This window comes from Micromys minutus (assembly GCF_963924665.1).
Source record: "Micromys minutus genome assembly, chromosome: 11".
Taxonomy (NCBI): domain Eukaryota; kingdom Metazoa; phylum Chordata; class Mammalia; order Rodentia; family Muridae; genus Micromys; species Micromys minutus.
In genome coordinates this window covers 59,033,582-59,049,476 of record NC_137980.1, presented here as the reverse complement: position 1 = coordinate 59,049,476, position 15,895 = coordinate 59,033,582, and the positions used below count along the sequence as shown (strand labels likewise).

At 49.6% G+C, this 15,895-nt stretch overlaps 1 protein-coding gene across 14 annotated transcripts in view; it reads left to right on the top strand.

Moving 5' to 3' along the window:
- Positions 1–15,895, top strand: part of KCNQ2 (potassium voltage-gated channel subfamily Q member 2) — a gene marked incomplete at both ends in the record, with an annotated part of 57,275 nt that overhangs the window by 15,487 nt on the left and 25,893 nt on the right. For 8 of the 14 annotated variants that reach the window (XM_080925431.1, XM_080925438.1, XM_080925436.1 and 5 more), the window contains 9 exons: positions 1,478–1,568; positions 2,496–2,622; positions 2,927–3,102; positions 4,024–4,149; positions 6,255–6,365; positions 6,929–7,024; positions 11,062–11,156; positions 12,471–12,500; positions 15,363–15,431. In XM_080925431.1, coding sequence (XP_080781557.1) covers positions 1,478–1,568; positions 2,496–2,622; positions 2,927–3,102; positions 4,024–4,149; positions 6,255–6,365; positions 6,929–7,024; positions 11,062–11,156; positions 12,471–12,500; positions 15,363–15,431 — 921 coding nt within the window. The remainder of the gene's footprint in view (positions 1–1,477; positions 1,569–2,495; positions 2,623–2,926; positions 3,103–4,023; positions 4,150–6,254; positions 6,366–6,928; positions 7,025–11,061; positions 11,157–12,470; positions 12,501–15,362; positions 15,432–15,895) is intronic. The other 6 variants (XM_080925428.1, XM_080925429.1, XM_080925427.1 and 3 more) reach the window with 1 other exon arrangement.

Below are 15,895 nucleotides of genomic sequence, written 5' to 3'. Positions count from 1 at the left end.
ATGGGGGTAGGCACAAGCAACTCCTTGGGCAAGAGCGCTTGTGGTTCAGAAGAATGTGAAGATCTTCCTGCTGCCTGTGGCCAAGCATGTCTCATGCACAGGACCCGATGACTGCATGTGAGATGTGCCAATTTTGTGTGACAAGTTGTCAATCTTCAGAAAAATGTTACTAACATTAAACTGCCTAAGAGCCAGTGGGTTCCTGACATGTGCACACCCCATGCATACATATGGGGGCTCGTTTGGGTTGGAGTCTGCTTTTTCTATTTACTTTTTTATTGTGGCTCACTCTTCTCCCTCCTACATGGCGCACACATGGAGATCGGAAAACAATTTATGGGAGACCGTTTTTTCCTTCTACCACGTAGGTCTAGGGGATGACATTTGGGTCCCTTGGCTTGGCTGCTGAGTATCTTTAGCTGCTGAGCCATCTCAGTGGCCCTAGAGTCTGCCTCTTGTGATTTAACTGCAGCTTATCCAGTCTCCCAGGATAAGATGCAAATTTGGTAGTCCTCAGCAAGCAGTGTCCCTGCCACACTAGTATCATGTGTTTTAGGTCACTTGGTGTACCCATATCAAAGCTGGATTCCTGTCCTCGGTAGAGCTCTGGGGTAGAGTAAGGGAGAAGGTATCACACTTGTCAGAGGATGCACATAGCCATGGAAGGGGCAGAGATTTTGCAGGAAAATTTTGGCAAGCCAAGAAGGGTCAGATAATAATAATGATGATGATGATGATGATGATGATGATGATGATGATGATGATAATGCTAATAATAATTAATGATGATGAGAGATAGATTAAATAGATACATTGATACATAGGTACATAAATAGATACATAGATACAGAGAGAGGTACATTGATGATGATGATAATGCTAATAATAATTAATGATGATGAGAGATAGATTAAATAGATACATTGATACATAGGTACATAAATAGACACAGAGAGAGGTACATAGATAGACAGATAGGCAGACAGACAGACAGGAATAATTACAGCAGAAAACAGAGACTGGTGAGCAGGAATCATCAGAGCTTATAAGGAAGGAGGAATGGAAACAATGTGGCAGCTAGTGAAAGGCCAGAAAGATGATCTGAGACGTTCTTGTTCACCCGATCTAGCTGGAAGAGAATTTTTCTGCCTCTGAACCTAGGGAGGAATTGTTACATACCAGGAAAAAGAATGAACTTTCTGTAGGGTAGGTAGTGTGGAGTTGGTTCTTTTATGGTTATTGCAGTAGCTAAGGCTGCCTGGGCTAAAACTAGACAGACAAGGATACAGAGGAGCCTGCGGTCAGCAATCAGTGTGATTGTGGAGTCTGGGGTAGCAGGAAACAGGTTGGGGGCTGGCCCCCTGCTGTGTTCTGAGCCCTCCCCGCCAAGGTCTTAAGTCCCAGGCAAGCTGGGTAATTGACAGGCTGTACTGACAACCACCGGGCCCACTGACTGCATGTCTTTCACCCCCTGCAGGTTTCTTTTAGTCTTCTCCTGCCTTGTGCTCTCTGTATTTTCAACCATCAAGGAGTATGAGAAGAGTTCCGAGGGGGCCCTCTACATCTTGGTAAGCTTCACGCTTGGGCAGGGCATGGGGAGAGGCCTGGAGGCTGGGAAATGAACCTCTGCAGCAGTTTGCCTCCTAACCCCCGGACCTCTGCTTCTGGTTCTGCCTTCAGCCCCGATCGTCTGAGTGAGCCAGGCCTTCTGTAAACAAGATCTCCTCCAGAGTAGCTGATGTTCTTTCTTGCACACACAGCTACTGTTACTCCCAGCATTGTGCTGTATACCTGTATACCTCAAGCCCCTTCCTGGCCTCATAGTCCCTAGAAGTGATGTTACAACATCAAGCAATTTCCACCATCCCCCACCCCCTTTTTGCCCCACTCTCTGGAGTCTCAGTACTCAGGTGCCCCCACTGAAGTGTGTGGTGCTCCCCAGAAGATGTGGGTGAGGGTGTGGGAGGCCATGATGCTCAGTCACATAAACCCTGTGACGGGACAGGGGTGGGTGTCATGGAAACGGGACTGTAATTCCTCTGTTGCCATTGGTAACGGAGGTGGCCCTTCAAGAATGATCCCACTAGATTGCTTTTCCACCCACTTTGCCCCACTGCCCTGGAGCTGCCTGAATTCTAGAGGAACCTGTTCTCCCTTTGGTATAGCTGGGAGCTCTCTCAGCTTGGCCCTGATGTGCCCACCCCTCACAATGACACTAGAGCCTCCCAGTCCAGCTCAGAAGGGAGGCGAGAAGGGGGCTTCCTCTGGTGGTCTACAGGCCAGTAAGTCCCTGGAGGATCGGTTTCTATCAGGAATTCAATCCTGGCTGACATGAGCTGGGTGCCCTGTGGGGCTTGAGCTAAGCTCAAAGCTCTGAGTTCTAGCCTCTGATCCCTGGAGCTCTACCCCTCCCTGTCCCGTAAGTGTCATGTAGTATAGAGGTAGCCCTCCTTAGGCCTGGTCATGTTTTCATCCGTGTTCCTCCCACCTCTCAGGAAATCGTGACCATCGTGGTATTCGGTGTTGAGTATTTTGTGAGGATCTGGGCTGCAGGCTGCTGCTGCCGGTATCGAGGCTGGAGGGGCAGGCTCAAGTTTGCCAGGAAGCCGTTCTGTGTGATTGGTGAGGCATGGTGAACATGGCCCTCAGAGCTGGGTCTGGGGAAAGAGTTGCTTATGTCTTGGACACAGTGGGCTGAGTGAGAGGGTAGGGCCTTCTTATCACTGACTTGGAGCTGGAGGCCAAGGCTGACCGTTGGGAGGGGACAAAATGCTGGTGTGTCTCCTGGACACCACAGGTAGGCAGGGTGGGCACTGAAAGCCACCCTTCCCAGGGCCCCACATGACCTTGCATGTCTACGGGGCCATTGAGTCCTCCTCTGGGGGCCCTGGGAGGAGATGCTGTGATCTGTGCCTGTCTCCAACAGATATCATGGTGCTGATTGCCTCCATTGCTGTACTGGCTGCTGGCTCCCAGGGCAATGTCTTTGCCACATCTGCGCTTCGGAGCCTGCGGTTCTTGCAAATCTTACGGATGATCCGTATGGACCGGAGGGGTGGCACCTGGAAGCTCCTGGGATCGGTGGTCTACGCTCACAGCAAGGTGAGCAGCCCTGGCCCAGCCTGGGTCTTGCTGTTTACCATGGCCTCAAGGCTCCAGGTTGCTCTCAGCTAATGTAGTCACGGACCAGGCAAGATGTAAATGAAGCCTCTCCTTTTATCCCAGGGCTGACTGTCTTTCTCACCTGTCCTCAGAAGCTATTTTCTATTCTTAGTGTGAGCAGTCCTTCCTGTAGCTGGCAGCCCCTGTAGCTGAGCATTTCCCTTCCTCATTCTGAGGGCCTGGATCGATACTCTGCCTGAATCACCTGCTTAGAGGGTTGTTTAAGTTGTGGCTTGTGGTGGCTGCTGACCAGGGTATTCACGGGGTGGCTGTGGGTACACATTCTGTGTTGAAGGAGTCCTTGGTGGCCAAGATCTGGTTTCTACCAGGTTGTACTGTGGGACCTTTGTGCTCTTCATGTTCTCATTGATTCAAATGTTCTTTTTCCTGCCTGGGACCCCCCTGTTTTTGGTCAGCCATGTGAGGGCAGACACTGGACTGTGGGGAATTGAGCTTCCTAGAGGTCTGGTTTCTCTCCCTCTCTGTACTGCACATCCTGAGTGTTGGGAACCGAGTTTATGCCCACTGAGGCTTATACCCCTTCTTGGGGATATCTCCACAGTGATAGGACCCCAGTTTCTCGCTGTGGGGTATGTGCTTCCCCAGCCATGGTCAGGGTGTTTAAATGGCTCCCGAATGCTCTGTTCCATGTCTAAAATAGTCAGTTGAAAGTCGCACTGCATGGCTGACAGTCAGGACAAGCCTCATCACCAACCCTGACCAGCGTCTACCCAGGGTGTACTCAGGAAGGGGATCCCACCCTCCAAGTCTCTCTAGCTGCACAGTTGAGGGCAGGGCTCCCATGTTGGGCTTCCAGGCTGGCCTGAGGGAGGATGATGACTTGGTTTCCTGTCTTTGCAGGAGCTGGTGACTGCCTGGTACATTGGCTTCCTCTGCCTCATCCTGGCCTCGTTTCTGGTGTACTTGGCAGAAAAGGGTGAGAATGACCACTTCGACACCTATGCGGATGCACTGTGGTGGGGTCTGGTAAGTCCTGGTCATCGGTCACTGTTCCTTCCTCCTCCACATCCTCTGGTTACTGCTATCCTAAGGATACACACCCCGCCCCTTGGGACCTGAAGGAGAGCCCTTTAGGCTGAGCTGGGTGGACATGTCTCTTGGAGGACACCTGGTGGTTGGCTGTGGACATGACAATTGTTGAGGCTGATGTGCTTCTTGTGTTGGTGGACAGGGGACAGACTGGGGCTCCTCTCTCCCCATTACCTTCCTCTAGTTCCCTACTTGGAGCTGGGCTATGTAGGGGAAAGACTAAGGGGGGGGAGTATTGAGGCTCTGAAAGTAATTACCAGAAGAGAGCCATCCTGGGGCTTCTCAGTTCAGGAGCTTAAATGACTCATAACTTTGGAGCAGTATTAGGGTAGAGGCAACATTGTCATCTTGACCTTCCATTCCCAAGGCCAACTGCCACCATTCCAGGCACTTACTTGCCTTCCATCTCCAGTCAATCCTGTCTTTCATTGTGAGGAATGAGGGAGAGTGCAGAGCAAAGATGGCTCAGTGGGTGAAGTATGTGCTCTGGGGATGCATGGGCTTCAGTTTGGATCTCCAGGATCTGTGTAAAAGTTGGGTAGATATGTGTGTGTGCACACGTGCACATGCACACACACACACACACACACACACACACACACACACACGTGTGCACACACAGTGCAAATGGAAAACACAAGCCCTCACTCTCTGGGATGTTTTTTAGGTGGTCTGCAGCCTGCTAACAATGGCCCTAATTGCAGCTTCCCCAACTTGCTGCTGCTCAAGTGGCCTTTGTGCCTGAGGCTCCCCATGCTTGATTCTGTCTGGGATACTCCAGAATTCCTCTCTCACTGCCCCTTCCCAGAAGGGTCTATTAGTCATCTTTGGACTTTTGCTTGAAGTGGACACACAAGACAGGTTTCCTAGGCCCCTGTTTTCTGATCTTGTTTTCTGAAGCCCACACTAGACCCACTCCAAAGAGATAGAAATGGGTTTCTCCTTGCCCCTCCCCCAATGCTTTAGACTCCTTGGAGGCTCAGGCAGAGGCGAGCCATGAGGTGGTGACTTAGGCAGGTGTTGTGCTTGCAGAGTCACAGGGGTGGGAGTGGGGGTGGGGTGAGGGGATATCAGACGACTGCCCCTGGGGTGAAGTCACAGGGTGGTTTATTTGTGATCTTACTAATGCCCACAGGCCTGAAACCCTGGGTCCTTTGGGAAGAAGGGCTGTTAGGGGTGAAGAGAGTTTAGGCCTGGAGATGACTGGTAGAGGGGATTGTGTGATAGGCACAGAGCAGGAGCAGTTGGATTCTCTAAGTGTGTTTGCCCCGACTCTGCTGAGGTAGTCAGCTTGGCACCCAAGGATCCTGAACTGGCCCCAGGGCCCTGTGAGACTGATGCATCCCATTCTCTCCAGAACTGTCTTGGGCCTAAGCCTTCCTTCTCTTTCAGAGCCGAAGCAAACATTTTACCTTTGTTGTTTCAAAATAATCCTTGTGTTTTAAAATGTCCCCGGGTTTCTAAAATGCAGCCCCCTCACTACTACCCATTTGTCTTCTTGGCCACCTTTTACCCGCCACCACTTGCCCCCTTCCCTCCTGGGCCCGGCCCTCTCCCTGAATCCTGCTCTCCTAGGCCTTCCTGAGTCCTAACACTCTGTGGACCTAGAATCCTTGCACTTCCTTGATCTTATTCTCCGATCCTCTGAGCACAGAGCAGGTGCTAGAAATGCCAGCCGCTCATCTGGATGCTTCTCTCCTTGCTCGATGCCCATGTGCAAACTGTGTAGTCTACCTTCTCAAGGGTAAACTAGGGGAGCCTTGGGAATGATTCCCCTTCCAGCATAGAAGAAAGATTGGGGACTGTAGAATAAAGGGCAGCCTCTGCTGACTCTAGCCTTGTTTTGTCCTAGTATGGATGAGGTTGGAAGGATGACTCTCCTGTAGGTCCAGCCGAAGTCTTAGTGACCATCACAGTCCGACTTCTCCTAAACTATTTGGGTGAACTTCCCATAGTTTAGTAAAGACATCTGGCCTGGGATTGTGACCTCTGTGGTAGGTTATTGACAACCTGCCAAGTGACCAGAGCCCCCTGCCCCTCAGATAACCCTGACGACCATTGGCTACGGGGACAAGTACCCTCAGACCTGGAATGGGAGGCTGTTGGCAGCAACGTTTACCCTCATTGGTGTCTCGTTCTTCGCTCTTCCTGCTGTGAGTCCTGCATGACTTCCTGCTCTGGGGATGTTAGGGGTGTTAGAGGCTCCCCATAGGACTTGACCACAGCTCACCTGTGAACTGTGAAGGCCCTGGATAGGCACAGGTTCCTGTGGGGTTCACAGTGCCTAGAGAGGCATCAGACCAAACTAGAGTGAGGCTGCTCTGGTTTAAATGCCTGTAGCTTTCGTGGGCACACTTCTGGTGTCGTCAGATCAGACCTTCTCACATAGCTCTGTTGATTTCGATGGCTTTTCCATCTGAATGACTCTAGATAGTGGGGGTCCTCATTTACCAGATACAGAATGGAATGGTCACATTGATTGCTGCACTGGGTCTGGCAGAGGGCAGCTGGCTGCAGCTGCCTTATGGATACAGCAGGTTAGGAGGGCTCCTGATTGGGATCATTAGGCACTGCATTCTGCTAAACAGAGGGTTCCCCCAGAAGTGCTAGAGAATTCCAAGGATGTAGGAAGGTGCACCTACAAAACACGAGTATTGCAGGCAGGGGTGAAGATGGGCACGGTCCCAGGATGTGGTCTGACCTCAGTTATTTGCAGGGCATTTTGGGGTCTGGCTTTGCCCTGAAAGTCCAAGAGCAGCATCGGCAAAAACACTTTGAGAAACGGCGGAACCCTGCGGCTGGTCTGATCCAGGTGAGCCTTACTTAATCCCTGTTAGGGACCAACCCCTGTTCTGATTTCACCTTATCTAGAAAGGAACTGTTGTGTTGGAATTTCGGCTCATGTCCAGACAGACCACACCAGGCCAGTACAGGTCCACGTGAGAGAGTTTTATTGTGGTGGTGGGGGGGACAAAGGGGGTGACAGAGATGAAGGGGGAAAAGAAAGAAGGAGTGAAGGTCAGGAAGGGTCTGCATTTTATTTAGGCAGTGACGCAACCGCTTGCAGGTAAAGGTGGGAAGTGGACCCTGGGAATGTATGGCGATTGCCATGGCGACAGATGTGCAGGTCCCTGTCGCCTATGGGTGACGTCACTGTCATTGCTGGATTCAGAGGCGATCGTCAACCATAGAGCTGGTTCCTGACTGTAAAGCCAGTTTTTAATGCCAACAGGACCCCACTAGGATCTTGGCACTGACAATGGCTGCACCATGCTTCTCCCTATTTGTGGATAGGCTATAGTCTGTGTTTGGAGAACAAGGTTGTGTTCATCATAAAGATAGATCACACATCTGAGGTCACATGCAGTGACTCATGGGACTGCTGCTAGATGGTCCTATCACCAGTGGTCACTTGGCTCAGGTCATACTGTCCCAGGGACCACGTAGGTAATTTCTAGTGTCCTGTGAAGTAGGCGTCTCATCACACCTATTCTGCAGCTCTGAGACCCACCCACAGCTTAGAGAGGTTGAGAGTTTGGTAGCAAGTGGCTCCTGAGGCACAGCTGTGCCTCCTCAACCCGAGATGTGGACACTGCCTTCTTGCTCTGTGCTTGCTCAGGTGGTCTGACTATTTAGGGGCAGGTGGGAGGTGCGGGTCCCCTGAACATGCATGCAGAAGACAGAGATTCCTCTTGGGCTCTGGAGTTGGCCAGGATTTTCTGCCAGATAAATGTGGCACTGTATCTGTCTTTTGAACGATGTGGCCTTCACTGTCTCAACCTTGGGTCTGGTTTCCTTTTGTGTCTGTGCTGCGTAGCTTTCACCATAAAACATATGGATACTGCTTTTGTAACTTCAAAGTATACAAAGGAAAAAAAAGAACAGAATGCCCATTTGAAAAATAAAATGCCTGCATGTCCATGGGGCCAAAAAGTTTAGCAGGGAGCAGGATTATCACCCCCACATATTCAAAGGCCATTCAACAGTACACTGTGAACCTGCCACCAAAGATCAATAGCATAGCTGTTCCTGCCTCACCAACAAGTGCCTCCTTGTTTGTCATGCCTACAGTTTCCCCACTGTGAACTTCAGGATTGTTCCCAGAGCTTCAAGACATCTCCAACCCATTGTGACACATGACCACAGCAGGGTGAAGGCATTGTGGTAGAACCATTGACCAAAGGGTCTTCCTTTGAGCAAAGATGACTTCCCTGCATATTTGGTGCCAAAGCTTTGGTTAGCAATGACCCCAGTAGCTCTCATGTAGGTAAAGGGGTAGAAAGATGGATTTTTCAAGCGGCTTATCGCCTGGTTTTGATTCTGGCTCCCAAGCAGAAAAATACTTGGAGGGGGAGTCTCAAAGTAGGTACCAGGCCTTCTGTGCCCTCAAAGCATTCCATAAAAGTCAGCCTGGTCATCCTGGACCTCATGTTCTTATTGAAAGATTGATGGAGACCAAAGTAAGTAAAAAGAAATCCCATGTTTGGGGACCGGATGATATAATCTCATGAACATGTTCTTCCCAAACATTGGCATGCAGGTCCAGCACCCTCCGTGCCCTTTCTGCAAAAACGGAAAAGCGAATCCCAAGGTGTCTGTGGAATTACAATGGATATTCCTGGACAGCACTGAAGCAGAACAAATTATGGGGGGGTGGGTTCTTCCACTTTCAGATTTTAAATGTGTTACAAAACTGCAGCAATCAAAACCGTGTAGTTCTCTGGATGAAGAGATGGCTCAGTGATTAAGAGCACTATCTGCTCTTCCAGAGGTCATGAGTTCAAATCTCAGCAACCACCTTGATGTCTCACAACCATCTATACTGGGATGCAGGTGTATATGTGTATAAATCACTTAGACATTAAATAAATAAATCTAAAAAGAAGCAAAACAACAATAAAAAGAGTGTAGTTCTCACGTACTATTAAAGCAATGAGACTATGTATCAGCTGATTTCAGATAGAGCACCAAGTCGTCTAGTGAGAACAGTTTCAACACATGGTATCAGGCAACTGGAGACCTGTTTTGTTGTTGTTTGCTTACCTGCTTGTAACAGAGTCTCTGTAGCCCAGGCTTGCCTCAGTCTCCTGGGTTCTGTATAATAGACTTGTGTTATCATGCCCTATTTGGAGGGCTTTTTTTTTTAATTAAAAGAAAAGAAAATGTTTGGCTAGACTTTGTGGTCCTTACTTGCAATCCCAGATCTTTGGAGCTGAGGGGAGAAGGTCTTGAGCTTGAGGCGAGGCTGGGATATATAGTGAGATGTTGCCATGAAAAAAAAAAAAAAAGGGCTAAATCTATTAAACTCTTTAGAAGTAAGCGAGCTTTATTGTTTTTATCCTTTATATATGACACCAAAACACAAATAACAAAGGAAAAATTAAAGAGCATCAAAATTAAAAATGTGTGCCTCAAAGGACATTCAAGAGTGACAAGACAGCCCATAGAGTGGGAGAGAAGTTGGGAATGAGCTTAATATCTACAATATATAAAGAACCTTAGCAGCTTCAGCACAAAAGACAAACAACCCAGAAGGTTTTAGTGCAAGGGGCTTAAAAGGACTTTTTAATTAAAAAAAAATTTTTTTTTAATTTTTTTGAGATGAGAGACAACTGGCCACAGGCATGTGAAAAGATGCCATTACATGAATAAAGATCAAATCACGAGGTGCTGGTTGACACTAGCCAGAATGGTTCAGATTTAAAAAATGGAAAGTAAGCATTGATGGGAACTTAGTGGCACCAGACTTTCACACAGCACTGGGTTGTAAGGTGTAGCCATCACTCAGAGAGCCATAATCAGAGCTGGTCAGTGGTAGAGCACCTGTCTCAGAGTTCAAGGCTCTGGATTCTACCCTTGGCACCAAAAGAAAAGGAGAGGGGGACCCAAAACAAAGAGGAAAGAAAGCAACATGTAATATTATTACTCACCTGACATGTTACCCATGTGACATGTAACATTGTTGCCTCACCTACAGGTTCACTCAGTTGTTAGGACCCAAAGCAGGTGTTCAGCCAAGATCCTTCATGTTTCTAGCACATATAACAGGCAAAATATGTGTGAGCCATGCTCACTGGTAAATGATCAAAATGTGTATGGTATGTCTGTACAATCAAGTGGTATTCAGTCCCCAAAGGGATGCAGTTCAGTGCACAATCTTCAGCTCCAAAGGTCTTTCACTTCATGCAAGAAACTAAGAGGCCGACCATACAGTATTGAGATTCCATGATAGGAAATTTCCAAAACAGTCAAATCCATAGAGACTGATGATGCTGCCAGTGCCTGGTGGGAGGTTGGAACGGAAGTGTCTACTTTATGTGTGGGCCTGCCTCCCTAAGGGCAAGAAGCTGAGGGTGGATTGTTGCTAAGGTCATACAATGCTATGTGTACTTTAAAGGAGTCAAAATGGTAGACTTCATATTGTGTGGATTATGATGAATATACAGAAAGAAAACAATGTATACAGAATGGAAAGAGGCCTGAGCCAGTGAAGAAGCCTGAGCCTGGGCCACCATGCCTGGTGAAAGGAGTGGAGTTCTCCTAGCCTTGTCCCTATTCCTGGGTCTCATGGGGTTGGGAGTAAGACTTGTTTGGACTGGAGAGGCAATGAAGTCACCCACTCGATGTCAAGAAAGATCACCAAGGCTCACTGTAGACTGGCTTTGAGCCAGAGGCAGAGTATCTCTCATACCCCAGCAGCTTCTGTTGGGCATCATGCTTGTCCCACAAGGTTAGACTGAGGCTGTGGGGTGAGGACAGGCATGGGGGCTGCAGTTGTAACTTGGGTGAGGCCCCTGGAGATGGGTAGCCTCTGCCCTGCCACAACCGTCTCACCTCTTTCCACTGCAGTCGGCCTGGAGATTCTATGCTACTAACCTCTCACGCACCGACCTGCACTCCACGTGGCAGTACTACGAGCGGACAGTCACTGTCCCCATGTACAGGTACTGCGCCAGGCTCTGCCTCAGCACCCTGCATGGCGGTTTGCCTTTTGATTTACATTTGCTCTCTAAACCCCATCCATTTGTATTTGTTTTCAAGTGTGTGTAGTTTTGCGCCACGGTTTCTGTGTGGTTTATTTTACAGTATTGATTTTGTTCTTTGTTTTACAGTGTCATGGCTTTTATTTCTTAGTCTTGTACCCATCCTTTGCTTTCCATTCCTCTTTTGGGTACATTGTGTTGTGATTCCCATTCCAAGACATCCCATGAAATAAATGCTGGCCTTAGTGCTGGAGGCTGCAAAGACTCTAGCAGCCCAAGAAGTACTGAGGTGACTGTCCTTTTGACTGTGTTCTCCAGCAAAGACCAGAGCAACTATGGTGTGTGTGTATGTAGGAAAAATCCCAGACTACAGTGAGAGTCTAAAGCTAGGAAAGTCATTGTATCATCAAGAGACACCCCCCCCCCCCAGCATCCGCAGCAACACAGGATACCCCAGGAAAATCTGGAAAGCAAGAAAGGTCAGGAAATGCCTTTCTGGGGGCTACCATGGGACAGTGCCAGTTTGTGGGTCACTGCTCGGAAGACTGGCTTGGGAACTGTGTACACAATGCTTGAGCTAAGATGAAAAAGTAAGGCAAGGCTGTGAGGTTTGAAGCTGTAAGTTAGAGCCCCTTGGGTGTGGTCTCTTCACCCTGAACTGAGAAAGAGAGAGGAGATAGCCCTGAACTGAGATATAAATAGATAGATAGATAGATAGATAGATAGATAGATAGATAGATAGCCCTAAACTGAGAGATAGATAAGATAGATAGATAGACAGACAGACAGAAAGACAGAGGGGGGTCAAACAGAGGGCTCAGACCAGGTCTCCCCAGCTTCATTACCTGAGTCAGACCATTTCATTCCAGCTATTTCTGTCTATCTGAGCCATCCCCAGGTAGCATGGGCACAGAGCTCTGTCAAGACTCCTGGGCTGGGGAATCATCTTCAGGGATCTGACATCCAGCAATGGTCAGATAGACCATTCTGCCTGCATCAGTCTTGGCACGGCATTGCTTGGGACAAAGATGGCTTTGCCATCAGCACTTACCCCAGGCTTCTCTGCAGCCCTGAGCCCTCACCTGGCCCTGCCTCAATCTCCATGCTCCTTGCAGGGTATTGAGACAGGACTGAGCTACGGGCTAATGTTCTTTATTCTGTTGTCTCCCCTACTTCCCTCGACTTTATTTTCATTTCCTTTTTCTTATCCCGTTCTTTTAAAAAACGTTTGGTTCTTTCCCCTTTGTGTGTATGTGTGTGTGAATCCCTTGAAAGCTCACAAACTCAAACCTATGGGGCCTCCAGGTAGGACATGCATGGGATGGAAGATGTGTGTAGCTCTCGTCTGTCTGAGTTTGGGGTGGGGCAAGCCCTCCAGAGCTCATATCCCATCCTAGAGCACCTTCCCTATGATCCTCATGCTACCGTTGTCAGACCCTGTCGCCCGATGGCCCCGTCCTGCCTGGACTCCTTGTGTTTAACCTATAATGCCTTCTGGGCCACTGTGAGCACACCTTGCCTCTCTGGCTCCTGCTTCTTTAGCTGCTGCTTCCCCATTGCTGGGTCCCTTGTCCTCCGTGTGTCTTGTTCTTCAGTGTGGCCTGCTTCCTGCCTTGTCCTAAAGCTGTGGTTCTCTACCCCCACCTCTACTTATGAGCAGTGTTGGTTGTGGGACTAACTGTGTTTCTAAGGAATCGATGTTTAGGACCAGGAGCACATCCCAGACTAGAATCTTACTTTGGACATTTGCCCTAGGTGCTCCCTTCCAGAGTCTGAGTGCCCCCATGACCCTGGAGTCTTTAGACTTCAGTGGAGAAAGCATGAAGGCCCAGGGAGCAGAGCCAGTTCTGGTGGTGGCTCCCTCTTGCTGTGTTTAGGGCCAGTTTGGGAAGCAGGAAACATTCTTTGCTCGTGTGCAGGTAACCGTGCTACTCAGAAAGCTTAACACACATGCAGAAGGTGAGCCACCTTCTGATCCTGCTTGGGTGGCCTATACCAACACAGCCTTAGAAAGTGGGTCAGTTCATCCTGACCTGGTCCAAGAGCAGGTACAGGTCCTTTTCTCTGGAGCTGTGACCTGTCTCCTACCTTTTATAGGGACTGGACTAGGAGATTAAGCACTTGACTCTCAAAAATAGAAGGATTGCTCTTTTGGGTAGGCCCTTGGACGTCTTCCCAAGACCCCAGAGGCACAGGTAACTGTGGTAGTAGCATCTACTTTCCAGCCAGCACTGCACTCAGAAAGAAAATGTCCCCCAGAGCCCCCAACCTGTGTGGCTGGAGTTGTCCCATGAGACCAACAGAACTCTCACATTAGCCCATACTCTCCTGGGGTTGCTCCTCCCCCAATCTTTTGTGACCGCTCAGGGATGACCAGCTATGTGCACGGCCCTACTCCATGTGTCTGCCCCTGGTTGCTGCTTTGTGTGTCCTGGGCATGCATCCAGTGTGGCTGGGAGGGTTGGTTTTACGTGTGTCTAACCTGACCTATGTGGTGGTGGTGGTGAGTGTGGGAGCCCAAGGCAGAGGGCTGTGCCAGAGACCCTGCTCCAGGCCCCAGGGCTGGGTGAAAAAGTGGAGGGTGGAACCCCATGGCACTAGCCTACTCAGTGATTGGAAGGCTCCTGCTTCATGCTGACCTGTGAAGGACAATGAATGGCGTGGGGGAAGGGAGGCAAAAAAAGGGTTGGGAGAGAGAAACTCACAGGGCTTGTGGCTTTTTGTTTTATTTTAAACCAGGATTTTCTGAGCCCTTCTAGGTCTGACCCAGGGCTGTGAAGCAAAGAAGATGTAGTTACCCTTGCCATAGGGGTAAAAGGAGAGGAGAGAAAATAGCCAGGAGCAGGAGTGGCTCCGAGGTGTAGGGTGGGTCTCTCCCTGGAGGAATGGGAAAAGAGCATTGGAGGGTTGGAGCGAACTGGAGCGAAGAGCAAATTGGGCAGCGAAGTCAGCTGCCCTTCTGTTTTAGAGGTGATGGAGGAGCCATTAAATGTTTGAGTGGGAGTAGAGCAGGGCTGCTGGGCAAGTTTGAGAGACCTACTGGAGTGGGGGTGGGGCAGAGAGCCGTGAGAGTCCTGGAAGAAGACCAGCTTTTAATTAAGTACCTGCTGTCACACAGAGAGGAGGGCCAGCAATGTAGGGCTAGGAGGTGGCTCGTTGCCGCAGGGACCCAAGCATAAGAACCCAAGTCTGTGCTTTTTAACTGAAGGGTAAGAATGAAAGACAGGATGAGGTGGGGGTGCTGTGCAGTCAGGACTCTGGGAGGCCAGTGCTGAAAGAGATACAAGAGGATTTGCATCGAGAGGGTCAGAACTGGGAAAGAGCGGCAGGGCCTGGAGTCACAGGAGCCAAGGGATTGCTGTGTTAATTCCAGTAGGAGGTGGGAATTTCACAGCGTTTGCCAGGAGGAAAGAGAGGGTTTGAGGCTGAAAGGAGGGTGGGATGAGGAGATTTTTATCTCGATGTGGCAAGGGTTCGCCTTCCACATAGGAACATGCCTTCCCTGATACTGTCTGTGGCAATGGACTGAACAAACGCCAGAGCAGGCAGGCCTGGCATGGGCTGCCAGCTGTGTGCGACCAGGTCAGGAAAGGGAATGGAGCCACGTTATATGCTGAGTGTCCTCAAAGCATCAGGGTCAGATTTTTCTTCTCAGCTGTCCAGGATAATCATCCTATAGACCTGGTAGTGAGCTTCTCTTTGCCCAGCAAAACCCTTTTCTGCGACCTTCCCCCTGCACCATTACATCCTTTAGAGACAAAGAAGCTCTGTAAAGGGACTGAGAGGTCTGAGACCTTGAATATGTTGGGGTACTGTTTGCAGCTCCTTGAAAATTTTCAGAGGCAGGGAAATAGAGTGGAAGAGAGGCTGGGGAGGAGACACCCTACCTGAACTCTGCTCTCTTGATCTATTCCCTCATGACCTGCTGTTGTTTCCTGTGCCTGAGACCCCAGGCCCTAGGAACAACATGAGTAGGGGGTGGGGTCAGAAAAGACAGCCCTGGAGCTTGGGAGAGGTGGAGGCACTGAGCCCAGAGCTTCAGGTGTTCTACACCCATGCTCTGGCATCTGCTGTTGGCTCCCATGGATGGAGTAGCTGTGGGTGGGCAGAGCTGACCCTCAGCTCTTAGGGGGTTAGGCTTACTCACCTCTCCTTCTCTTGCCCCAGACTCATCCCGCCTCTGAACCAGCTGGAGCTGCTGAGGAATCTCAAGAGCAAATCTGGACTCACCTTCAGGTCAGCACAGGGACTCTGCCCAAGCTAAGGCTGGGACACTGGGGTTGAGTGGGCAGCTTAGGTCTCCTGAGAGGCTCTAGAGCTTTGGCCAGTGACAAAAAGTCCTGGGGCATGCTTGGCTACTAGTCTTAGAGACTAGTTAGATGCTGCTAGCTGGATTAAGGATCCTGTCCCTAGAGAAATAGCTGGTTAAGGGGATGAACACAAGGTGGGGGTGAGGTAAGAAGTGAACTTTGATAAAGGGTCACCTGACTCATTCATGGCTCACACTTAGGTGGGATGTAGTCTCCCAGCACTGCACTCCCAGTGTTGGGTGGCACCGTGCTCACAATAATACCTGCTGGTCTTTCAGTTATGGAATTTGTGACTCTTGCTGTTTAGACCACTGATGGATATAAAGAAGGCCTTGCCCTCCACAGAAGTAGAGAATGGGGCTAGAGCCCCAAGCAAATTTCTGTCTCCAA